This window comes from Notolepis coatsorum (genome assembly GCF_963971535.1).
Source record: "Notolepis coatsorum genome assembly, chromosome: 5".
NCBI lineage: Eukaryota > Metazoa > Chordata > Actinopteri > Aulopiformes > Paralepididae > Notolepis > Notolepis coatsorum.
The window spans coordinates 86,217,740-86,244,897 of NC_140169.1; the positions used below are offsets into that span (position 1 = coordinate 86,217,740).

General features: G+C 44.6%; 1 protein-coding gene across 2 annotated transcripts in view; it reads left to right on the forward strand.

Annotated features, from left to right (window-relative positions):
* The first annotated feature begins 389 nt into the window (after nucleotides 1–389).
* Nucleotides 390–27,158, forward strand: part of nus1 (NUS1 dehydrodolichyl diphosphate synthase subunit) — a 61,971-nt gene continuing 35,202 nt past the window's right edge. The window contains exons 1-2 of one of the 2 annotated variants that reach the window (XM_084314790.1): nucleotides 390–962; nucleotides 15,310–15,441. In XM_084314790.1, coding sequence (XP_084170916.1) covers nucleotides 596–962; nucleotides 15,310–15,441 — 499 coding nt within the window. In that variant the 5' untranslated portion in view covers nucleotides 390–595. The remainder of the gene's footprint in view (nucleotides 963–15,309; nucleotides 15,442–27,158) is intronic. The other variant, XM_084314791.1, reaches the window with a different exon arrangement.

Genomic DNA, 27,158 nt, shown 5'->3' on the forward strand with positions numbered 1-27,158 from the left:
TAGAGAGAGAGAGAGAGAGAGAGAGAGAGAGAGAGAGAGAGAGAGAGAGAGAGAGAGAGAGAGAGAGAGAGAGAGAGAGAGAGAGAGAGAGAGAGAGAAATGTTGTATGGGAAAAATCATCAAGTAATGCAATTTCATGCACGTGAAATCGTGAACAAGTTTTACGATTTCAATGTCATCCTTAGAATAAAAATAAAACCAGTTTAGGGGGGGGGGGTCTTATTATACCGCGGTGTCAAATCATGTCTGCCACCAGAGGGCGACAAAATATCCCAACGAAAAAAGAAAAGAAAAAACGCCCACCGCTCTTCCGTCCAATCAGCGAGCTACGTGTATCACCGGTTCAGGGTTCAAGGGTCGCCGCCGGTTTTGATGGATGAAGATGGCAGCCGGTGGTCTGAGACTCTGAGGTGTTGGCAATGATGATGATGATGACGCTAAACGGATCGGAGGAGACTAAAGTCGATTAGCAACAACAACTACCCCCATCATAATAATAACTACCACTGGAATGCAGCTCCATAGAGTCTTCTGACAACACATCCTGTTTCCTGAGAGACGGAGAGAGAGAGAGAGAGAGAGAGAGAGAGTGATCATGGCGCTGGTCTATGAGCTGGTGTGGCGGCTGCTCCACGTCCTCCTCCACCTCCACAGGGCGCTCGTCACCTGGTGCCGCGTCCGCCTCCGACACTGGAACGGGCGGCTGTGGAGACGGGCGGTGGCCGCGCTGCGGAGCCCGGGGCCGGGGGTAGGAGCAGCCCTCCCGGGGTGGAAGCGGGCGGGTGGTCGCCGCCTCCCCCGGTGGAGCAGCAGCGCCGACAGCAGCAAGTGTCTGGAGAAGCTGCCGCGGCACGTCGGGCTGCTGGTGGCCGAGGACGAGCCCAGCTACACGGACGTCGCCAACCTCGTCGTCTGGTGCATGGCCGTGGGGATCTCCTACGTCAGCGTGTATGACAATCAAGGTAAAATAATAATAATAATAATGCTCATCATTCTTTTCGTTTTTGTATGGGTGCTGATTGATTCATTGATTTTAAATTGTATGAACAGATTGCAGAATGGGTACAGTGCAGCTCAATACTATACAAAAACCAAATTACAAACATCTCAAAACTAACTGGTCAGACTACTGCTTGACCTTACTCCTAGAACCCACCTCACCCCTGCCCACTTTGACAACCTAGGATGGCTTAGAGTAGACGACAGAGTACAGCAACTTGCAATGGGCCTGGTCTACAAGATACACTACATGACCAAGGTACCCATGTACATGTCAAAATACTTCCCAAAGGTCAGTGAATACCACGATCACAACACCAGAGGGAGCTCCACAAATCATGTAAAACCCAGATTCGGCTCAAACAAGGGACTAAACACGTTTCGCAATTGTGCCACATCAATGTGGAACGCCCTACCCAAAGCTGTAAAGGAATGTGAATCACTACCCACTTTCAAAAACACTCTCAAAGAACACCTACGGGAGACTGCAATTCGGAACTGGCCCCTGTAAATGTCCTAACCCAGTTGTACAGTAAATGACCACGTATGGCCTTGTCAGTATTTCAGTGTCCCCCCCCCCCACCCCACCTACCCAACCTCCTCCAATGATTATGTACAGTTTCTACATCAAATGTATATACACTCTTTTCTGGACACTTTTTGTATCACAAACAGTACTGTATTTGCAAATCTGGTATGTTATAAATGTATAGATGTAGCAGTACTGTCTATCTGTATGTCGTGTGTGTGTCATATTATGTTATGATGAATTGAAAATGGGGGACCCTGATGTAAACAAGATGAAAGTCTTTCTCTGGTTTGCATCCTCTTAACAATTGTATGTATTGAGCCGTACTGTACTGTACCCATTCTGCAATCTGTTAATAAAGTTTTCAATCAATCAAAGGGGATGCAGACGAGAGAGACTTTCGTCTTGTTTACGTCAGGGTCCCCCATGCTGCTGCTTGAACCGGAACATCTCGGGTCGTCACGTGTTGTGTTGGGCATGTTTTTGTTGTATCTTGGCCTCGTATGTAGGACCACACCGTATGTATATTTTTTCTCCCACAATGTACAGTCTCCTCCCCATCATATGTATATAATCTTTGTTAGGATCTATCTGTAACAGTACTGTATATTTGCATATTGTATATGTCACAAATGTAAGTTATGTAACAGTACTATATACCTGTATGTCATGTATGTCCCCATGCCATAATAAATGTCATGTATGTTGTGTATGTCATAAATGTCACTATGAATTGAAAATGGGGGACCCTCATCGATGTAAACAAGACAAACGTCTTTCTCTGGTCTGCATCCCCTTAACAATTGTGTGTATTGAGCCGTACTGTACTGTACCCATTCTGCAATCTGTTAAATAAAGTTTTCATTCATTCACACAAACTCGTGCGGCTTGTCCATAGATTGATTGATTGAAATGTATTAACAGATTGCAGAATGGGTACCTGGGTACAGTACAGCTCAATACACACAACTGCTAAGAGGATGAAGACCAGAAAAATATGTTCGTCTTGTTTACATAAGGGTCCTCCATTTATTTAAGGGTCCAGTTAGCAGTCTAATTCCATCCGGATTTATATCTTGTCAGTTTTCGCCACATCCACAAGGCTACGTTCAGACAGCAGGCAAAAGTGGCCTGAATCTGTATTTCTTTGCTCATGTTACTCTGATCTGATCTTTTCCATTCAGATATTTGCCACTTTCAAGTCAAGTCAATTTTATTTGTAAAATATAGAAAAATTATTTGGTTAAGTTTCAAACAATGTTAATTATGTTTAGAGCAAGAAATAATACACTGCCAGAAAAACTACAAAATCTTTTTCATTTAGAAAGTGAGTTTAGTAGGAGAAAATACAATTTTAAACATCAGTTTGCACGTACCACACTTAAACAGATGTGTCCATCAGTTATTGGTGTAAAGTTGTGGAATTCTCCCCATAGCGAGCTTAAGGGAAGTAATAGTGTTTATCAATTCAAAAAAAATTATAAAAAAGAAATATTTAGTCAGTATGAAAATCAAATGTGATATGAATAGTGAGATCTTTTCTTTTTTTTTCTCTTTCTTTTATTCTTTATTATTATTTAATTTTCTTTGTTTAACTGTGGATTGTGAGTTTCTGTATAATGGTATAAATTATTATTTGTATAAATTAGGTTGTACGCCGACCATTAAGAAAATATTTTTTTAGTTTAGGAATAAGGGGCAGGTAACTATACGATTTATTCTTCTTCCTGCTCCTTTTGTCCATGGAATGTTATTTATGATTGTGTAATGAAGAAACTCTGATTGTATGATTCCATGTGGCAAATAAAAACTCTGAATCTGAATCTGTATAGCACATTTTAAACAGCAGTTGACAAACTGCTGAACAGTTTGAATAAAAATCAAGGTACTACTTAAAAACCATAGCAAGCAATTTAAAACATGTATACATTAAAATCACATCAAAACTAAGCAGATACTCTCATATGTGCAACAACAAGATACTATCACAACAATATACTAGCATAACAAGATACTGTAGCATAACAAAATACTGTAGCTTAACAATATACTAGCATAACGAGATACTAGTCTTCAACATACTAGTCTTACAAGATGCTAGACAAACAAGATACAAGATAATAGAATAACAAGCTAATGGAATAACAAGATACTAGTTTCAAGTTCAAGTTTCTTTAATAGTTGTCATACAGAAGTACAGAATACTTTTATACAAAATGCTTCTTACTGTTACGCTCCAGAGACTGTGCAAGACAAGATAAGTATGAAATAAAATAACATAGTATAGCATGTAAATTAGAAGTAAAAAAAAATGAGGTCACAGTGTTCAGTATAGACATATGTACAGGGAGCGAAATTAACTTTTTGACTCACCGGCCAGTGGCGGGTAGATGGGAAGAATCTACCCGCCAAGCATATTTCTTACCTGCCAACTTTTTTTTGATAAAAGAAAAAGTATTATTATTTTATATAATTTTTCTTTTTAATAAAATATATATATTATATAATCATACTTGTGATTGTGTTATCTGCGAGACATCGCCACCTCGCTGTCTGCAAACAGCTCCACTGTCTGTGTGTATACTCGAGTGGCCTCCAGCTCCAGCAAGGATTCTCCGGCGCTGCAGCTGGACCCTAAACGCTACATTCAGCATGCAAAAGAATTCTCCTGAGCTACAGCTGAACCCTATTCATGCGATGTAAGCCAGGGACTCGAATACGCATGTTGTTGTTGTAGGACATTGATGTCAGGAGCTTTCTAGCCAACGGAGGTATTATGCACTGGACTATTGCTGGAGCATTTGTTGATGTCGGGAGCTATCAGTAGCTAGCCGGCTGGATAACGTTGCACAATGCCTCATGTATTAAACTAAGTGAATAGTTGACTGGGTCATTTTGTAACGGTAGCTAACGTTATCGCCACCACGCAACAAGTCAAAATGCTCGCTATCTGCAAACAGCTCCACTGTCTGCGTGTATACTCGAGTAGCCTCCAGCTCCAGCAAGGATTCTCCGGCGCTGCAGCTGGACCCTACTGGAGCTAACGTGTACTAGGTAGCTACCTATCCAACGGAGGTATTATGCACTATTAGACTTGCTGGAGCATTTGTTGATATCGGGAGCTATCAGTAGCTAGCCGGCTAGATAACGGACAATGCCTCAGTATTAAGCTAAAAGTGAATAGTTGACTGGGTCATTTTGTAACGGTAGCTAACGTTAGAGCAGTCAGCAGACTGCCCGGCCCGACTCTAGCCTCTCTGTTTACATGGGGTTGGGAGGGGCTGGAGGAGGGAGGAGCAGCGCATTGCATGTCTGTGTGCTTGAGACAGCGAGTGAGAACTCCGCTAAGAATTGGATCATGTTATTCGATCGGTTTTCACATGACTATTTCGTTGCCCGCCACATGGCGGACAGACCTCTCAGTCCCACCCGCCAAACGTAAAATCTGCCCGCAAATGGCGCTTGGCGGGCTTTAATTTCGCTCCCTGCATATGTACAATGTTCGATGCAGAATAGACGTAACTGAGTTACCATATAATATACAATACTGTGCAGTGTACTAATACAATACTATATAGTGCAAGGCAGAAATGGGATGAGGTGCAATTTAGGTACAATTTACAGTGGGTGTACGAGTTGTAGTGCAAATCCTTTATCAATAAATATAAAGTGTGTTTGTGTGGTTTAAGTGAGTGTGGGTGTGTGTGCTGTGTGCATTTGATGGTTGTTGCATAGTGTTTATTGTTCGTTTAGCAGCCTGATGGCCTGGGGATAGAAGCTTCTTCTGAGTCTTTCTGTGCTCGCCTTAAGACTCCGGTATCGCTTGCCTGACCGCAGCAGTTCAAAGAGGCAGTTGTTCGGGTGGCTCGAGTCCTTAATAATTATCTTAGCCTTCCCCCTGCACCGCTTGTTGTAAATGTTCTGGAGGGTGGGAAGCCCCCCTCCAATTGTGCGTTCGGCTGAACGTGTCACTCTTTGTAGTCTGCTACGGTCTTGTGCAGTGCTAGACTAGAAATATATTAGAAGAACAAGATACTAGACTTGCAACACACTAGAATAACTATACTTTACTAATAATATATACTGTAACTAGATTAACAATATACTACTGAATAACTAACGTTCTGTATCGTTAGTGGCTTAGCTTGGCATCGCTACTGCACTATCTCGCGTACGTGCACGCGTACTGAATAAACCACAAATGTACCTCTAATACCAGTATTAGTCTGACCACACCCCTCATCAGCTTACCTTCATAAGCAGGTGTGTGGTCACCTGCTCTCCTCCTTCTCGCTTTCACCACAAGGAAGAGGTGCCTCGGTAGATCCCCACACTTGACACCATGATGGAAGAAATTGGATTAGGAACAGCTTGGGAAACAAGGATACGTTGACATCATATCTTTATTTTCTCTCTCACTATTTTCGAGAAAATACGGCGATATTGTCTTCGTACTGGAGTGTCTAGAAGATGATGATCATTCTAAAAACCCTCCACCGGTTTTCGTATTGGGAGCACGCCGCTGCATGCTTCTCAACTGCAGTTCCTTGCTGTGTTTGTTGGGGTGAAACCTGTCAGGCCACAGCTGAACTGTCGGACATGCCACTGTTGTGAGGAGCGGTGCGTTCCAGGTTGGGTGAGTAGTGTTTGCTGGCGGGCTCCACTTGTCTGTTAGTGCTATGGGGGCTACTTGACAAAGTTTATGGAAACCGGCCCCAGGCTAGGGTCCTTTGTTTAGCCGCCTAGGCGACAGAAGGCCTTGGTCTGGCGACCATTATAGTTTTAACTAGTGGGCCGCGACCATTGACACTGGTGATCCCTGTGTGTTCTGGACGAGTGGATTCTCTCTGTCACCGTGTTAAGACCCCATCTTTCATATCCAAATGAGAGTATTCCTTCACGAGGGGATATGTGCATGTAATGTGCGATAGCGGCAGATTCATGTTCAAAGTCAGCTATACAGGCCAGTTGGTACTGTGCTGATTCCGCCGGACGTGGTAATGTCACCGTTGTGAAGCGGTGTTGACGTCTTGTTTTCTCTTTTCTCTTAAAAAGTGAGGAGGGGTTCAGAACGGCGGCCTGTCTGGGTGAGTGTTATGTCATTGTTTACATGTTCATGGCTTACGGTTAGCCGGTCAGTGGCCTGGCGCGGGGTAGCTTAGCTCTCGCGCGCCGCCGGGAGCTCGCTTCTGATCGCGTGCGTCGTTAGATCGGCGTCTCGCGAGCGGAAGCAATAGCACCCGAACGGTTGGAGCAGCCGTTAGCTTGATGCTATTCTGTTGAACGTGCTTTGATTTTAACATGTTTTACACTCTTGACCACGACGTCATCCTTGACAGGGGATGTTCGTCGACCCTGCCTGAGCCTAGACGGGGATTGCGTCAACAAAGAGGACTGTAGCAACTGGTGGAGCGGCGACGCTGCCCGGGTCGAACAACACAGGACGGCTGTGTTCTACGGTGTCTTGTGACTGCACTTCGCTGATCTGCGTTCCGGGTAGGTACGGGGTTGGCCAGACCTCATAACACGTCTTCTGGTTTTACTTTGCTAAATGTATTGTGAATAACAGTGTTTTTTCCCAAAACGTGTGTTGTTGCAATGCATTTGGGATACGTTGCGGGTTGTGTGTGAGCTGTTTTTGTCACTGGCAGTTAGCTTCTCCGTGCAGATCGTGATGTATTGATCTGGTTGTTGTGTGAGAAACATCATGGTGTTTATGTGTACCGTGTACTCACTACTAAGGCAACTGACCTATGAAGCTATGCTTGGTGACAAGTGAGTAAAAGAATGTTCTTTCTCAGACTGTAATGACAATGAACAGTGAGTTCACACATTAACAGGTTTTCCTGTTTTAACTGGCCGTATTGAGGGTAAAATAGGAGGATTGTGTTTTTCCCCCCCGGTTCCCTGGGGACTTTATCACCTCCTATCAGACATGTTGTGCATTAATTGTGTCTTTTGTGTGGTAGGGATACGATGTGACTCTTAGCTTGATTGCTGAGGTTGTGCTAAATCTGCTGGAGAAACTTATTTCCTAAAGGGAAATTGGTTTGGTTGCTGTCATGTGTGCTTAGCAAGGCCTGTGGTCGATACTAATCAAGAATGATGTATTCTCTCATTGTGAAGAAAACGGCGTTCCTCTGTTGAGTGTTTTTGCCATTTTTTGTAGGTGATGATGGGTTGTGTGTGTCATGTGACCTACGACTGGGTTGTACTGGCCACAGAAGCACATGTGTATGTTGGACCGGGGTTCTTAGAGCCTTCTCTATTCTGTGTTTTTCCTTAGTAAAAATCAGATAGCAGGTTAGCTCATGCGCTGTGTGGAGCTGTGAAACGCTTCATAGAGCTGACTATGACATATTCTCTTTTTGTCGTTACGTCGTATCATGGGTGTGGGGTCGTAAAGGGGTGGACTGGTAACCTTTCCTCTCCCCATTGTTCTGTCGGTCAGGGGTACACCCCCTGTCCTTCAAGGTTCCCGTCACGTGGCGGTTCGGCACGTTACGGGGGGGGGGGGGGGGGGGGGGGGGGGGGGGAGGGAGTTCCTGGTCCCACGGCCTGGTATATTGGGCGTGTGCACCGCAGGAATTCCCCCGCCATAGAGTACGTCACCGTGCGCGTCTCTGTTGGTAGGACTTCCGTGTGCTGTTCAGGTCCATGTGATGGATCTGTTTTCAGGGGGGGTGGTCAGGGCTCCTCCTCACCAAGCGCCTACTCAGGCCTTCTGTGAGTTCGGACTCCTTCTTCCATGTGAGGAAGCCTCCATCAGAGTACAGAGCCTTCCTCCTCAGATTGTCAAAGTGAGTGGACCCTCTAGAAGGGTCCTTTTCTATTGTATGTATATTCGATTCAATTCGTTTATTGAGTGTGTATGGGTTCGGTGCCTCTTCCCCGGAGGCCCTAAAACCAGTTTTTTACATGGCTCAAGGTGCAATATATTCTTTTCAATCTGTACAGCTCGCGTGGGAAGTCTCTCTGGGGATCCCCGTCTCTTTCCTATGGGAGGGTGGTGGGATGTAAAAATGTGAACATTTTTTACCCCGGCTGTGTAGACTGGGATACATACTGTTGATGCTTCCTTCTTTCTATTCCAGAAGTGTTGGAGTTAGGGAGTGTCACACCCCTCTTGTCGTTCCCCTGGGCGCCTTGGGGATTCAATGACAGGTCTAAATAGCCTGTTCATTGATGGGGGTGTGTCCCGACGCACGTATAGTGCTAGCTCGCTGTAAACAGGCGATTGACTGGCACGCCTTGGTTGCTTGTGGTTGAAACAGCGTTTTTATAAAGCAACTGAGATGGGGGTTTTTCCTCTTCCGGCGACCGCATCCCATGACCTGGGTGGGTTGTCGACGGATTCTCGTTCATGTCTGGGGGATGATGACGGGATGGATCTGAACATATGTAGTGGGGTCTCACGCCCTTGGGGTGGGCCACCAGGCGCGGTTCGTCCGAACGTCTGGGTGGCGCCTTCTTTTCATGTTAAGATCAACACGCATATCTGCCCTTCTCCTGGAGTAGGCATGTCGGCGTGGTTAGGGCACGGGACTGGTTCTGGTCACGCTGGTCCAGATCAGTTGAACCCGTTGTCCGCCGGGGATGCAGATCTGCTGTTCTGGTACCCTGAGGGACTTGGGCTTTTTTCAGGGGGAAAAATGCCAGGTCGGTCTGGGTGTCACAGGGTTAAGCGCTATGGAGACCCTGGTTGGGTATGTTTTTACTCAGCACTGTCGTCATGGCTTACAGCCATGCCATTCTGTACGCGCTCGATCTCGTCGGATCTCGGCCGCTACACAGGTTGGTCCTGGTTAGTACTTGGTTGGGAGACCGCCGGGGAATACCGGGTACGGTGTGCTTAGGGGCTGGTTCTCCATTGTTTTTCGCTCCTCTCTCACGCATGGCGAAGAGGGGCCTGTGGGGGTGGTTTTTTGACCTCCTCTGGTGACCCTGTGCTTCCCGTACCGCCAGGCCCGGTCCGAAGTGATGTTTGCGACCCGTAGGCCTGGGTTAACCCTTTTTGGAAACTGAAACACTTGTACTGCGGTATAGCCGGTGTATACCCGCAGGTGTGTTTTGGAGTTTTTTCTTGAGGGGTTATAGGAACAACCACCGCATTGGGTAACACCGAGGTGGTTGATTCCCTGGTGTGTTGGAGCAGTGTCAACTCCCGGGTTCACCGTTTGAGGGTGCCCCTGCACGTTCATGACGTCTGCCAATCGTGTCAGCCTTCTCTGCCTCGACCCCTCTGGGTGGGGGTTGTTAAATGGAGGCTTGGTCATGCAACACCGCCAGCTTACGCTCCTTCCGCCGGGGCGGCTGTGTTCAGCTGTCCCCTCTGGCGCCTGTCTCGTCCGCAGTCTCCAGGCTAGGGTTAACAGCCTGTTGCCTGGTTTTTCCCCGGTGCGCTGCCTGCTTCCGTTGGTTAACCTTTTTTGTGTGCTTACGGCCATGCTGACTGCCTATTCTGCAGGGTCAGTGTGCCAGGCGGTGTACTATTGGGGGGACGGGGCCCGCTCGGCTTACGGCCATACCGACCTGAACACGCCCGATCTCGTCCGATCTCGGAAGCTGGGCAGGTTCTGGCCTGGTTGGTTCCGCCTGGGAATACCAGGTGCAGTAACTGAGGGGCCTTTGTCCGAATACGCTGGCGATGTGGGGGGCGGGGCACTACGTGCCCACCTGGTGGGGTCTTGATGCTGGCATCATGGACTTCTCCGGGCCCCCATTCTAGGGAGTCCAGTCCTTTTGGTGGGTCTGGGTCTTCCTTCGTGCTCCGCTGCTACGGCCTTGCCACGGGGTTGGGTTTGCCCTTGACCCCGTGATTCTGGGGGCAGTAACGAGGTTGTTCCTCCGTTCGTTCCCGGGTGGCATGCGGGTTGTGCGTGTGTGTAGTCGTGGGGTCAAGCCACGGTCTGCTCACCCTGTGCGTTGAGTTGCTTGAGTGCCTCTTCGCACGGTCGGGTCCGTCGCCCTCCCGTGACGTCCCTAATAGGGGGGCTACCCTCCATTAGGGGGGGTCGGGGGGGCTCGGCCCTCCCTGTTCTGATGGTTTTGGGGGGCTGTCAGCGGGGTGTATTTGTCAGCCAAGTGGCTCCGCTTGGCCTCCCTTGTGCAGTAGCGATGCCAAGCTAAGCCACTAACGATACAGAACGTTAGGTTATGACTATAACCAAGTTCTGTTAGTTAGGGGCGATGCTTGGCATCGGACGGCCGCTGCAGCCCTTGTCCTCACCTTGTGGTGAAAGCTTGGGAAGGAGGAGAGCAGGTGACCACACACCTGCTTATGAAGGTAAGCTGATGAGGGGTGTGGTCAGACTAATACTGGTATTAGAGGTACATTTGTGGTTTATTCAGTACGCGTGCACGTACGCGAGATAGTGCAGTAGCGATGCCAAGCATCGCCCCTAACTAACAGAACTTGGTTATAGTCATAACCTAACGATATACTACTGAATAACAGATACTAGCCTAACAAGATACTAGTTTAACAAGTAGGGATGCACCGAAATTTCGGCCACCGAAAGTTTTCGGCCGAAAATGACCAAAAATGGCCTTTCGGCCGAAAGAGTTTTTTCACCGAAAATATATCACCGGAACAGAAACAACCTGTAACCTAACGCGTGTTGTTGTGATGAACTGATGATGTCATCAAAACGTGGCTTCAGTCATTACATGCGCTGTTTCTATGTGTCGCGCTGTTTCTATGTAAACTCAGCGCGCAACGCGTCCAATAAATGCGTCTTTAACATGCTTTATATCCTTATTTACTATATGCCCGTCGCGGTTAACTTAAGAGGGGGGATTGTGTTTCTCACATTGACGCTGTCTGTCGTTGATAATATAATCTGAAGAGCATTATTATTATTACCATTCTCGAGAATACACGTTGCGCGTCTACTGTGCCAAAGTCAAGAGAGCACATTCATCTGCGGACTAGAAGGTGCGCTCAGTAGAGCACAGATGTCCGCCACTTGACTTGGAATTAATGTACTGTATGCATTCAGAAGTGCTGAATAAATGTTTTATGGACCCATAATAGTGATTATTTAAGTTTAGCCATAATCATATATTTTTCCATAATCAGGTAGCTGAACAACATTGGTAAAAAGAAAATTCTATTCTATGAATCATTTTCGGTCTTTCGGCATTCGGTTTTTGGCCAACTGTTTCCTATTTTTGGTATCGGTTTCGGCCAAGAATTTCCCATTCGGTGCATCCCTACTAACAAGATACTAGACTAACAAGATGCTAGAATATCAAGATACTAGCCTAACAAGATACTAGACTAACAAGATACTAAAATATCAAGATACTAGACTTGGTAGACTAACAAGATACTAGACTAACAAGATATTGTGTGGGTTGTGTCATGTGTCGTTCCACTGAGACTGTTGTTGGGTTGTGCGAAGCCACTGATGTGACTGGAGAGGCTAAATCAGGATTGTTCCATATGTGTCTTTATTAACACAGTCGCTGATGAATAAGCTGCAGTCGTGCTTATTTTCCAGTCCCTTTATGGTTGGCTATATTTTGTGGAGTGGCCATTTTGGCCCCATGGCTCCACTTTGGGCACCCATTGCTTTACGCTAAAATACATATGCCTAAACTTAGGTCCAAAACTAGGGTTGGGCACTGAAAATCTGTTCCAAATTGGAACACTGTTTGCAAAATTTAGATTCCAAAGACATTTTTAAGACGTTACATTTTTAAAAAATTTGGATTCTGATGATAGGTTGCTATTTAACAAATTTCACTTGCGCTGGTTTCAGTTTCCGTGGCGGCCACCAGGGTTTCTGCCTGCATCAGTTGAATGGTTAGAGCTCCAACCTGGAGCACAACAAGCTGAATGGTTAGAGCTCCGTCCTGGAGCACAACAAGCTGAATGGTTAGAGCTCCATCCTGGACCACAACAAGCTGAATGGTTAGAGCTCCGTCCTGGAGCACAACAAGCTGAATGGTTAGAGCTCCGTCCTGGACCACAACAAGCTGAATGGTTAGAGCTCCTTCCTGGAGTACAACAAGCTGAATGGTTAGAGCTCCATCCTGGACCACAACAAGCTGAATGGTTAGAGCTCCGTCCTGGAGCACAACAAGCTGAATGGTTAGAGCTCCGTCCTGGAGCACAACAAGCTGAATGGTTAGAGCTCCGTCCTGGAGCACAACAAGCTGAATGGTTAGAGAGCTCCATCCTGGAGCACAACAAGCTGAATGGTTAGAGCTCCATCCTGGAGCACAACAAGCTGAATGGTTAGAGCTCCGTCCTGGAGCACAACAAGCTGAATGGTTAGAGCTCCGTCCTGGACCACAACAAGCTGAATGGTTAGAGCTCCGTCCTGGAGCACAACAAGCTGAATGGTTAGAGCTCCGTCCTGGACCACAACAAGCTGAATGGTTAGAGCTCCATCCTGGAGCACAACAAGCTGAATGGTTAGAGCTCCATCCTGGACCACAACAACAACAAGCTGAATGGTTAGAGCTCCGTCCTGGACCACAACAAGCTGAATGGTTAGAGCTCCGTCCTGGAGCACAACAAGCTGAATGGTTAGAGCTCCGTCCTGGACCACAACAAGCTGAATGGTTAGAGCTCCGTCCTGGACCACAACAACAACAAGCTGAATGGTTAGAGCTCCGTCCTGGACCACAACAAGCTGAATGGTTAGAGCTCCGTCCTGGACCACAACAAGCTGAATGGTTAGAGCTCCGTCCTGGACCACAACAACAACAAGCTGAATGGTTAGAGCTCCGTCCTGGACCACAACAAGCTGAATGGTTAGAGCTCCGTCCTGGACCACAACAAGCTGAATGGTTAGAGCTCCGTCCTGGAGCACAACAAGCTGAATGGTTAGAGCTCCGTCCTGGACCACAACAAGCTGAATGGTTAGAGCTCCGTCCTGGACCACAACAAGCTGAATGGTTAGAGCTCCATCCTGGAGCACAACAAGCTGAATGGTTAGAGCTCCATCCTGGAGCACAACAAGCTGAATGGTTAGAGCTCCATCCTGGACCACAACAAGCTGAATGGTTAGAGCTCCGTCCTGGAGCACAACAAGCTGAATGGTTAGAGCTCCATCCTGGACCACAACAAGCTGAATGGTTAGAGCTCCGTCCTGGACCACAACAAGCTGAATGGTTAGAGCTCCGTCCTGGAGCACAACAAGCTGAATGGTTAGAGCTCCGTCCTGGAGCACAACAAGCTGAATGGTTAGAGCTCCGTCCTGGAGCACAACAAGCTGAATGGTTAGAGCTCCGTCCTGGAGCACAACAAGCTGAATGGTTAGAGCTCCGTCCTGGAGCACAACAAGCTGAATGGTTAGAGCTCCGTCCTGGAGCACAACAAGCTGAATGGTTAGAGCTCCGTCCTGGAGCACAACAAGCTGAATGGTTAGAGCTCCATCCTGGACCACAACAAGCTGAATGGTTAGAGCTCCGTCCTGGACCACAACAAGCTGAATGGTTAGAGCTCCGTCCTGGAGCACAACAAGCTGAATGGTTAGAGCTCCGTCCTGGAGCACAACAAGCTGAATGGTTAGAGCTGCGTCCTGGAGCACAACAAGCTGAATGGTTAGAGCTCCGTCCTGGAGCACAACAAGCTGAATGGTTAGAGCTGCGTCCTGGAGCACAACAAGCTGAATGGTTAGAGCTCCGTCCTGGAGCACAACAAGCTGAATGGTTAGAGCTCCGTCCTGGACCACAACAACAACAAGCTGAATGGTTAGAGCTCCGTCCTGGACCACAACAACAACAAGCTGAATGGTTAGAGCTCCGTCCTGGACCACAACAAGCTGAATGGTTAGAGCTCCGTCCTGGACCACAACAAGCTGAATGGTTAGAGCTCCGTCCTGGAGCACAACAAGCTGAATGGTTAGAGCTCCGTCCTGGAGCACAACAAGCTGAATGGTTAGAGCTGCGTCCTGGAGCACAACAAGCTGAATGGTTAGAGCTCCGTCCTGGAGCACAACAAGCTGAATGGTTAGAGCTGCGTCCTGGAGCACAACAAGCTGAATGGTTAGAGCTCCGTCCTGGAGCACAACAAGCTGAATGGTTAGAGCTCCGTCCTGGACCACAACAACAACAAGCTGAATGGTTAGAGCTCCGTCCTGGACCACAACAACAACAAGCTGAATGGTTAGAGCTCCGTCCTGGACCACAACAAGCTGAATGGTTAGAGCTCCATCCTGGACCACAACAAGCTGAATGGTTAGAGCTCCGTCCTGGACCACAACAAGCTGAATGGTTAGAGCTCCGTCCTGGAGCACAACAACAACAAGCTGAATGGTTAGAGCTCCGTCCTGGACCACAACAACAACAAGCTGAATGGTTAGAGCTCCGTCCTGGAGCACAACAAGCTGAATGGTTAGAGCTCCGTCCTGGACCACAACAACAACAAGCTGAATGGTTAGAGCTCCGTCCTGGAGCACAACAAGCTGAATGGTTAGAGCTCCGTCCTGGACCACAACAAGCTGAATGGTTAGAGCTCCGTCCTGGAGCACAACAAGCTGAATGGTTAGAGCTCCGTCCTGGAGCACAACAAGCTGAATGGTTAGAGCTCCATCCTGGAGCACAACAAGCTGAATGGTTAGAGCTCCATCCTGGACCACAACAAGCTGAATCGTCTAGATATATTCAATCTACCTCTCTCAATTTTTTTTCTCTTTTCTTCTCTCTCTTTATCGCTTTCTGTCTTGTTCTCTTGTTCTACCCTCTACTCTCGGTCTCTCTCTTTCCGTCTCTACTTTCTCTCTACTCTCTCTGTCTCTCTACTTTCTCTCTCTATTGTTCCTCAGGAGTCTTTCGGAAGAACAACTCTCTCCTCCTGGAGGAGATCCTGAGACAGCAGCAGGACCAGCTGGGTCCTGAAGGATCTAAATACAACGTGGAGTTCCTCAGCAACGGCAATGACAAGCAGCACAACCAGGGTAGGGATGTGTCTTGTGTTGTAGCTCTCTGACATCAGCTGACTGTAGAGGCTACTATTTAAGTATCGATTCAGCCAACAAAATAAAACAACAAAAAACCTTTCTTGATGTTGGGAAAAAAGCCAATAAATACAAGCCAATAAATGGTTTGATACAACGCAAAGCCCAATGCTTAATCGTTGTTTCCTATTGGTATAAAAAGTATATGTCCCGGTGGACGTTAAGAGGTTAATGAGGCTATTATTATTATTTACTGTAGCAACAAGATAGCCTACAAAGAACATAAATAGCCTGTCTCAGACTGACTCGCATGCATGCATGGTCTCGATTCCAGCCTGGGGAATCGCCCCGCATTGACTTTCCACCAGTCAGTCGGATTTGTATCCAGGGATGGGGAATGGCTTCATTTAACTGTTACGCGAGGTGGTCTGCCATATGCCGACCCGGCAAACTTCTAGTTGGCAACACAGCAGTGGTAACTCGCCAGTCCTCGGTGATGTAGTAGCAAGTGACGGTAACATAGCTTTCGGTCACCACGGCAGTCCAGCTGTCTGTCGTCAATCCAACCTTGCGAGCACTTGTACGTTAGCTAGCTGTGCAAGCAACTTTGCATCGGTGTAGCTCTCCTCGTTGTGCCTCAGGATGGGATATGGTACGCTGGCTCAAACGGGTGTATCATTTGCAGAAATTTTTCGCCGTTAACCATATTGATCATGCCGTTTAATGCGCATATTGGCGTGGGTTATTTTTTCAAAATCAATGCTTCTCTTAGCCTGCTTAATTTTGGAAGTTGCCATCACTCGTGTTTTTCCCCCTTGCTTATCTTCCAGACACAGAGGTAGTTGCCTCCTCATCATAGTTATATTGCGCCCTCTTATCTGTTCATTGGCTACAATGTAATAAGAGACGGACAACATTGTAACATATCATTGTTTGATCGAGTAAATGTCATGTGTTCGAGTAAATGTCCTTTGTAGTTTAATTTAATTTTAATAAAATTTGTATTACTTTTATTTCTAATCTATGTTCAATTGGGGAGGGCTGTTTGGGCCCCTTGTGGTGGTTTTTTGTGGTTGCGGCCCGGACCGTTGGCGTCCTATTTTTCTACAACGGAGTTCGGCGATTTGCGAATCTGATTGGCCACTGACGTTTCTGGTCATGTGACATGTGCGCCCAATAGCGTGACGATCTGTGTCTTTGCCCATTTCCGCGTCGAACAGCCTGCAAAGCACCTGGCGTTCTATCGCCTAACCCTAACCCTAACCTTAACCAACTTCGAAAGAGTGCCTAAGCTTAACCGTCGGAATCAGGGCAGGCGTTCTATCGCCATGCTCTAAGACAGGGGTGGGCAATTATTTTTCCCGGGGGGCTGAATGAGCAACTGAAAATATGTTGGAGGGCCGGGCTAAAATTCCAAACTCAATTATGCATAATATACATTTTATTTCTATATAAAAAGCAGTAAATGGCATTGTTTTGACCCCTGGTAAGAGTGTATGTTATTATTTGGCAATTAAAAGGTGAGGTTAGCTTTCAAAAATATCATTTATTCAAATAGAATTTATTTCCAAAATGATAAACAAAATGTGAAACATTAACAAAGGGCATGTATGAAAAGGTGCTATACAAATAAAGTTATTATTTTGAGTTTCATATACTATTGAAACAAGGATTTTCTTAGCTTTCTAAAGACATCACATCATCTTATAGCCAAAATAAACAAGACATGAAAAGTGGCCCAGTAGCCTTTTTTACTCTACATGCCTATATTAAACATTTAATGTTTTCAGAACTGTGCAAAAAAAAAAAAAAAAAAATATCAAGTGTCCCATTTCACTTGTTATATTTCCACATTTTAGTGTTCTTCAGCAATTTTTTTCCCCCATTCAGTGTGATAAATCCAGTTTCTGTTGAGCTTTAACAAGTCCATCAAAGTCAGGTTGCATGTCTGAGGTGGAGATGCGAAGCACAGCTGCCAGATGTTCATCAGTGAGAGAGGATCTGTACCTGGACTTGGTAAACGTCATGACTGAGAATGTCTGTTCACATATAGGTGGATCCAAAGAGAACCAACATCTTCTGAGCATGTCTCCTCATGTTTGGAAAGTTCTCCTCCTTGAGAGCAGAGTAGAACTCTAGCAGTGATGCTGACTTAAAGTGCTCTTTCAGTAGTGAATCAGACTGCAGGTCAATGAGTTCAAGCTGAACATCAGTGGGTGCACTATCAACACTGCAGGTAAAGGGAGAGGAAACCAGCTGCATTTCATCCTCAACCGTTTTGAAATCTTAAACGCCTTGAAAATTCATCATGCAGTGCTCCCAACATGGATGAGTACCTGTGCCGGTGATCAGCTGATGGTTTGACTTCTTTCAGTGTTTTCATGTGTTTGAGATTGTTGCTGCCTAGTTGCCTTGAAATTAATTGCAACTTTGTCATGAAGGCTTTCACATGATCATGATCAAAAATGCCCTTGCCCTGCAGTTGTGTGTTCAGTAGGGATGGGTACCGTTCACATTTGAACCGATACGGTACCGGTACCTGTGAATCGATACCGGTACCCAACGGTACCTTTTTTCTGTACTTTAGTCTCTAAAAATGTAATCTACCTACCTCAGTTGTGAAAAAAGAAATCCAAACTTCAAATAACCACACTTTCGACCGTTTTCGGCTTGCCCCGACTGCTTTGTTGTTGAATCAAGTCAAATCCTAGGTAAGCGTATATTGTTCGTGTGAACGTTGACATGAAAAGATTTTTTTATTTTATTTTTTTTTTATTATCATGTAATCTTTTGCGGGCCGGTCAGAATCATCCGTACAATGCCCAGGTCTGCTCTAAGACAAACTCTAACCTTAACTGACTTCAAACGAGCGCCTAAGCCTAACCAGTGTAGAAACTTGCGGTCCCACGATTGGGCGTACATGTCACATGACCAGAAATGACACTGGCCAATCAGATTTGCAAATCGCCGAACTCCGTTGAAAAATAACAGGCGGACCGGTGGGGGCCCCTGGTTCGGGGTCTCGGTGAGTCGGAGTGTCAAAGAGGCATGATGCTCTGGGTCGCTGGGGCTCCGGATTCGGGGTCCTCACGGGTTGGCGACCTCGGTGGTCGGTGCTGGAGATGATGGGTGCTCAGGCGGTCTAATATGATTGAAGGTCTTGTCATTGTCGTTGTTGTTATTATTATTTATTGCCATTGTGTCCCTTGATGTCTTGTTTGCTGGTGTTGTTACTGTATTGTGTTGTCTTGATTCATGTTGTTGGAAAAAGGAAAATAAAAAAGATTTGATAAAAAAAAAAAAAAATAGATAGTTCGTTAGAGAAATTCAATAATCTAACATGCCTTTATTATATGCCTTATGCACACTGCCCGCCAGCCTTTATATGCGATGGGAGAGATACACTTTACATTTTGACGGAGAGAAGATAATCTCCCGATTCAGATACAATTGAACACAAACGGTTCCAAAGATATGAATGTTTCTCAGCATATTTTCACACCGCCAACGCCAACAAAGTACTGGGTCCGTTGTCTTGGGATGGATTTGGTAGCTGTCATCTCTGCGCGTCTCATCTCCGACACCTGAGACAGAAAGTACTTAGCCACTCCCCTCCGACACAGCTAGTTTTTTCACACATCGAGGGAAATTATACTGCCAGCACTATCTAACAATAATTTACACATTTACAAGTCGTATTACGTTTTGCAAATAAGGAAATGGATAGAGAACATTTCAAAAGCACTCTAAATAAAAATTGACCTATTTCTGAATCGTCGCACCGGCATAATCCGACCTAGACTGTGCCGCATCACATTTAATTCTATTGACATTCATACAGTATTCTAATCTAAGAGAAAATTTACCTTGAGCCTTAGTTACTATCCATAGAAAAGATAAGAGGGAACCATGATGTGATGTTGTGTGTAGAGAGGATGACCCACAAGTCATGTGAGGACAAGAACCTTCAGACGGAAGGAAAACATCAGTGTGTCGAGCTACAAATCGTCCAATGGCACAGAGTTTTGCTGACACATCCTCTACAGTCTACACACATCACATGTCATGGTTCCCTCTTATCTTTTCTATGGATACTAGGGCTGAGCCCAAATGTTCAGACCTTCGTTCGTTACGTTGGCATTCGAATTCTAAATCAACATTCGAATTTTTTATTTAAAAATTTTAACTTACAAAAAAAATATATATTTTTTCTGTGTCTATTCCTTCTGTTTAAACCAATGGGGGCTTTCTTCACAGTTGCAGATAAAGATGAGGCTACACTAATATTATAGTATTATAGTATATGACTCGTCATAAAAATTTAAATAAAACATTTATCATAAATGATGTAGCCTGTCTGTAGGGCTGGGCGATATGACGATATTATATAAATATCGGGTACAGTTCATTAACGATACACTTTTTTAACGTATCGTGGATATCGTGATGTTTTGCCCAAGAGGATTGTGTCGCGTCAATCTGGTCCACACGTTCAAACTTTTGAACAACGCCGCCCCCACACACACTACTGCATCAAAGTTACTACTTATGATTAACAAATGCATTCGTTTTGTGGCATTAACGTTATATAGTTACACGTTCAATAACATCAGCGTATTTACCCGAACATATTAGCAACGGCCGAGGTCGACCTAGATACAGTAGATAGCAAGCATTACTCGTTCATATCTCAGCCCGTGCGTCGCTGAGTTGTGCCCATTCTGCGGTCTGTTAATAAAGTTTTCAATCAGACAGATGTATGGAAAGGCTTTTATTCTAACATTCGTTGCAGTAAAATCATTATGCCTCGTTTAGTCATCCTGCGGAGCTAAACGTCGACCGCGGGGAGCTAACGTTGTTGTTGTCGTTGAGCTCTCGTCAAAATCAATGGCGGATATAGCGGAAGTAAAAAATGCATACACGCTTGCCGATTGGTGCTAAGAACAGCAGGGCGGGTGCAAGCGGTGTGACGTAATTGGCAGACTCGACTGTCAATCAAAATTATTCTGTTTGCCGTCTGAATGAATTAAAACTTTATTAACAGATTGCAGATTGGGTACAATACAGTACAGCTCAATACAATAACAGTGGACTGGAGGATGAAGACCAGAAAAAGACTTTCGGCTTTTTTACATAAGGGTCCTCCATTTTCAATTCATCAAAACATTTAGAGACATACAAATATACAGTAGTTTCATAAAAATGCTAAAATGCTATTGATTGATTGATTGATTGATTGATTGATTTAAAATTGTATTAACATATTGCAGAATGGGTACAGTACAGCTCAATACATATAATTGTTAAGGGGATGCAGACCAGAGAAAGACTTTCGTCTTGTTTACATCAGGGTCCCCCATTTTCAATTCATCATATTTTATATCTAAATCATATAATATCTCATTGCTAAATATATGCAATATATAATCTAATAATCTAAATCTAATATATAATATAAAAATGCTAAATGCATGGGTATTTTGTCTTTAATGTTAGCTTGCAAACTCAAATACTGTCTTGGTAAGCCTCATAATGAATTGTTTGGGGAAAAAAAGAAAAACATTGTGATGTGTATCGCCGAAAGGTCAGAAAATATCGTGATATCTTATTTAGGCCATATCGCCCAGCCCTACCTGTCTGTATCCGCTTGGCGCTCGGCGCTCCATCAAGATGTCACCATCACTTTCGTATCAACCGTGCCCTTATTGTATTATTTATGTTGACGAAACTGATGAGTTATATTCATTAAAGAAAGTTGATTTAATAAAAAAAATACTTTATTCAAATTGAGGATTTAGTTGGAGGATAACATTTTATTTTTTTATTTTTTATTATTATTTTAAATTAAAAACGAAGGTTCGAACGTCCGTTTGAAAAACCCTGACGAAGCTTGAATCCCAAAACCGGCTTCGGGGACAGCCCTAATGGATACTAACGTCAATTGTCTCTTAGATTGGAATACTGTATTCATGGCACGCTGAATAACATGCACCCAGTGGATTTAATGTCCCAACATCTTGGCATCCTTAAATTAGCTGGTTGCATCGTTTTCAGACTCTTTTCAGTTGTATCATGCATTTCCTCTGTCCTGCACCTTTTAAAAAAAGATTTTAGCTTGTTCTATTTTTATTTTACTTAATAATCAGTATATCAGTCATTATTTAGCAAGTGTGTGTACAGGGAACAAAATTAAGTTTGTGGCTTACCAGCCAAGGTGGCTGGTAGATTAAAAAAACTACCAGCCAGGCAGATTTCTTACCAGCCAAAAATTTGAAATAGCTTTTTAGCATATTGCCATGTGTAATTATTATTACTTATATACAGGGCTCTACGCTAACCTTTTTCCCAGGGAGCACATGTGCTCCTAAATAAAAAAATATTAGGAGCACACAAAGAAATTTAGGAGCACAGTGACATTTTTTCAAGTAACAGAGTTTATTAACAAACTTTTTATTACATGCATATTATACTGTGCGTGTGCATACTAAGGTCGCTTTCACACAGGGGCTGTTTGGTCCGGACTTTCGGACCAGAATTCGATAGTCCGGTTTTTCGGGTTTGTGTGAATGCGTGTCGAACTCTGTTCGCGGACCAAACAGGCGAACTCTGGTCCGGCTGAAAACGTAGGTCTCGGTTCGGCTTCAGCGGACCAAACGCGAACCAAATATAGGAAATGATTATTATTACCACTGCTCGCAGCATTCATTCACTGCAAAACAAGCACACTGCATCTATCTCTCTATCTATCTATCTATCTATCTATCTATCTATCTATCTATCTATCTATCTATCTATCTATCTATCTATCTATATCTCTATCTATCTATCTATATATCTGTGCATCTTGGGAAGAAGGAAGAAAAAACGCGGCTTATTATATTATTAATAAAACAGCTACTTGTGGGCTCTCATAAAAACACCGTGGTCTACAAGTTGTTTAGCGAGAGGATGGTGGTAATGTGCTTCAATAGAACAATGGATCAATGCCATGTCAAAACTCGCTCCGCTGATCTGGAGGGCTCGCAGACAGTCCACACACAGACACACACACACACGCGCGCGCACACACGGGCTCGCGCCACACACACATTTCCACTGTCCAATAGCCGAGCGCCCTTTTCGACCGCGTGACATTGTTCAGAAGGTCTCGGTCCGCCTCACAGATTTTTTTTTTTTTTTTCTTTTTAACTTTGACCAGTCAGCTGGTTCTTTTTAGCGTTTATCGCTTTTTCTGGTCAAGCATGACCGACAGAAACAGGTTGAATAGGATATAGATTGGGGGAAAGACACTCTGAGAAAATACGGCGAGTCCGGGAGTCGAACTCGTGTACCCCAGATCCGTGACGCGCACGGTTGTCCCTGACGCCGAAATAGCGTCGAGATACGCGGTGAGCTACTGGAGCTCCCCCGCCTCACAGATTTCTATGTGAACGCAGGCGAACCAAATGAAGAATGCAACAATGTTGCAACTTCACCCCCAGAACCGCACCGAGTCCACCAAAACTATATGTGAAAGCGACCTAAGGGACAAACATCTGTGGAAATAGCACACACCACCAAAATCACACATTGACCCATGCCTACTAGACGCAAAGGATATCTGTTGTCAAGCTGCTGCTTTTGTATGTTGTAATGTTGTCACGATACCAACATTTTGACTTTGATACAGATACAGATAGGAAAGGTAATGGAATATATTATTAGATGACGGAACATTCTTTATACAATTATTTAATTCATTATAATTTCAACGCTATTGAATAATAGTTAATTAATACAATTATTCTGTTACAGCTACTGAGCTGCTAGCTACTGTCCATCAATATCTTCCTTTTGAATGAAATAGGTTCAGGAGAGATGTAGAGAGAGGGAGAGAGCGAAACACACACGCACTACACACACACACACAGTGTGTGTATATGCCCCACTAATATATACCGTGATTTGTGTCGTGATGATTCTGAAGTGTGTTCTTTATTAACGTCACGGCTAACACCCCTGATGTGGTTATTGTCAATGGAAATCTTAGGGAGGTGTTGGTTCTAGAGGTTAGTTGTATTGTTGCTGTGCATGGCGGTGTGAGTGGCACACACTTCGGTCACGACATGCTTCATCAGGGGGGGGGTGTCTTGGATGGGGATGTGGTGGGGATTGATGTGTGGGGTGTTCGGGGGGGACTGGCTGTTCCGGGGGGGTTCACATGCCTTCGAGTAACACTGTACTTATTGTACTTAATTTATGCCTATCCTTATGTCTGCACGTTCTACGTTGCACTACTTTTATTGTCTTTTATACCTATTCTTATGTCTGTATTTTATACATTGTTTTTATTCTGTCGACATGCTGATTTTATGCCTATGTTCATTTTGTGCTACTTGCTGTGGGGCACTTTGGGCTGCGGTCCATATGTGAAGGGTGCTATATAGATAAGAGGTTGTTATTATTATGGCGGCCGGGTGGTGCAGCGGTCTAAGCGTCTGCCCACCACCACAGAGACAGTGAGATCGAATCCAGCTGTGGTGCTTCCGGGTTGGCCGACCGTCCATACTAACACAATTGGCAGTGTTAGAGGGTGGGAAACCCGGCGAAGGTAGGTCCTGGCCGTTGTAAAACAGCGACTCCTACAGATCGGTCGGGGCGCCTGCACAGCGAGGTCGGATCCTGGTGGAGGTAGTGTCCTCCACACGTTACACTCCCCCAGTGAGAGTCCGCGCTGCCAGGTGAAAAGAAGCGGTGGGCTGGGTACACATGTGTCGAAGGAAGCATGTGATAGTCTCCGCCCTCCCAGACCGACGGTAGGGGGCAGAGCACGCAACGACCAGGTAGGGGATTGGGAATTGGCATAACGACTAACATTGGGATGGGGGGAAAAAGAAAGGGGAAAAAGAGAACGTTAAAAAAAATAGTTATTATTTATTATTATAATAATAATAATAACTTTATTTGTATAGCACTTTTCATACAGAGGTTGCAGTTCAAAGTGCTTCACAACAGTAAAAAATACAGGCATGAGCGAGCATAGCAAGGTATGGTAAATCAGTGTTTCTAGCATCCTAATAGGCTCTCTATTCAGTAATACAAATAATAAAATAGTTTAAAATGATTAAGTTTAAAAATAGTCTAAAAATTATAAAATAGAACGGACATACAACAGTAAAAAAAATACAGGTATAAGCAAGCATAAAAATTAAAAATGTAAATAGCAAGGTTACAGTAAAGTGTGATAAGATTGTTCAATCAGATGAAAATGGCCCAGTTAGGAGAATCAACCTTGGCTAGGCGGTGAGGTTCACGATGTACCTAACTGGAATGGTAAACAACTTTGCTAGATTTAGGTCAAAAGTCATCTTCTCACAACAGAGCATCACTCCAACATCATAGAACCGACATATGAATTTCATTGGAAGTGTATGAAAGTAGGTAGGGTAAGAATATAGCAAGGTATGGTAAATCACAGTGTTTCACATTAGGATCTAGCATCCCAATAGGCTCTCTGTTTACAGTTTGATTCAGTAATACAAATAATAAAAATTGTTTAAAATGATTCAGTTTAAAATAGTCATCATTAAGAAGTAAAAAGTGTGATAACCGACACATGAATTTGATAGGCAGTGTATAAAAGTAGGCAGGGTAAGAATAGTGCAGGTAAGTACAATTTGTGTCAGGATATCCCTGATGTGTGTTTTTTTTTTTTAAACTTACATTTTTATTAAACATTTATAGACAGACAACACGACATACAATAACCTCAACAACACTATTAAACAGACATAAATAATAAAGAAAAAAATTTTAATACCCAAAAGACGAAAAATAAAAAATACTGACTTAAGCAAATAAAAAACATAAAACAGTTGTCATACCTTAAACAAAAATAAAATTAGAAAACATTAAGTGTGTGACATGGGTTCAGAGACCCTCTTTGAACCTCTTTCCTCCTTTACCCTTCGCCCTCTTGTGGTGTATTTGGTTCTTCCTCTGTGATGTCGTTTTCGTTCCCCTTGTAATCCTCCCACTTTCCCCATCTTTCTCCAAATTTCTCTTCCTGTAACCTCAGCATGTGTGTTATCCTCTCCATATCCTGTATCTCTTCCACTATTCCTACCCATTGTGCTATTGTCGGTGGGTCTTCCTTGTACCACAGTCTCGTTATTGCTTTTCTGGCCGCTATCAACATTATCTTTATTAAATATTTGTCCCCCCCTTGTATTCCCTCGTGTGTCAGGTCTCCTAAGTAAAGCACCAGTCCTATTTGTGGTAACCCGTATCCTAATATTCTGATCATTGCCTCCCCTATCTCCTCCCAATACCCCTTCAGCTTCTGACATCCCCAGAATATGTGCGTGTGATTTGCCCCCTCCTTCCCACACATCCTCCAGCATGCTCTTTGTGTTGGTGCATATTTTCCCTTCAGCTCTGGGGTTATAAAGAATCTGATTATGTTTTTCCATCCAAACTCTTTCCATATCCTCGATCCTGTTGTTTAATGTTGCACCTCGCATATGTTCCCCCATTCCTTCCCTGTTATTTCTATCTCTAGCTCTCTCTCCCATTTCTCCCTTATGTAATCGGTCGTGTGTCCCTTGCTGTTCATTATAGCCCGGTACAGTGCTGATATTACTCTTCCTTGCCCCCCTTCGTATGCCCATACTATCATCTTTATTATTCCATTCTGTTCTTCGTCTTTGGCACCCCTTATTTCTTTGTTGTAGTAGTCTCTAACCTGTAGATATCTGAAGTGGTCCCTGTTTTCTAGTCCAAATTTCTCCTTTAATTTTTGTAGTGTCTGCATTTCCCCCTTCTCTATCATTTTGCATATCGCTGTTGCCCCCCCCTCTCCCACCTTCTGAATCCATGGTCTAACCTCCCTGGTTTGAATCTCTTGTCATGTGCTACCCATCTCAGAACCCCTGACTGCTTCTCCAATTTGTGTGTTTTTACTACTCTGTTCCATATGGTCAAGGTGCATTTGGTGATTGGATCTAATAGTCCCTCTTTTTCTTTAAATAGTTCCCTATCTCCCACCAGAGCTTGTACCTTGTATCCCTCCCCTTCTTTTTCAATGTCTTTCCATCTTGCCTCATATCTGTCGTTACACCAGCACGTCACTGCTCTCAGTTGTGCTGCATAGTAATAATCTTGTAGGCTGGGTACTGCCATCCCTCCCTCTTCCTTTGGTAGTTGTAGTGTTTTATATCTGACCCGTGGTCTTCTCCCCGCCCATATGAACCTCGATATCAGTCTGTCCCACTCCCTGAATTGATTCTGTGGTATTTGTATCGGTAGTGACTGGAATAGGTACAGTAACCTTGATAGTATGTTCATTTTAATGACCTCTATTCTTGAATTGAAGTCCAAGGGCATTACTGTCCATCTCTCTAAGTCTCTCTTGATGTTCTGATTTATCTGTGTATAGTTCGCCTCAAACAGTTTCTCCACCCCTCTCGTGATGTTCACCCCTAAGTATTTAATCTTGTCCATGTCCCATCTTATCCCGTACTGTTCCCTAATTTCCGTCGTTGGGGTATAGTTCCATGCTAGTCCGTCTGTGTCTTTGTCACGTTTAGTTTGTATCCTGAGTAGTGGCCATATTCCTTCAGTAGATCCATCAGTGCCGGAAAGCTCTTGTCTGGTTGCCTCATGTATACTATCACGTTGTCCGCAAATAGGCCTAGTTTATATTCCGTTCCCTTTATCCTTACTCCCTTAATGTCCTC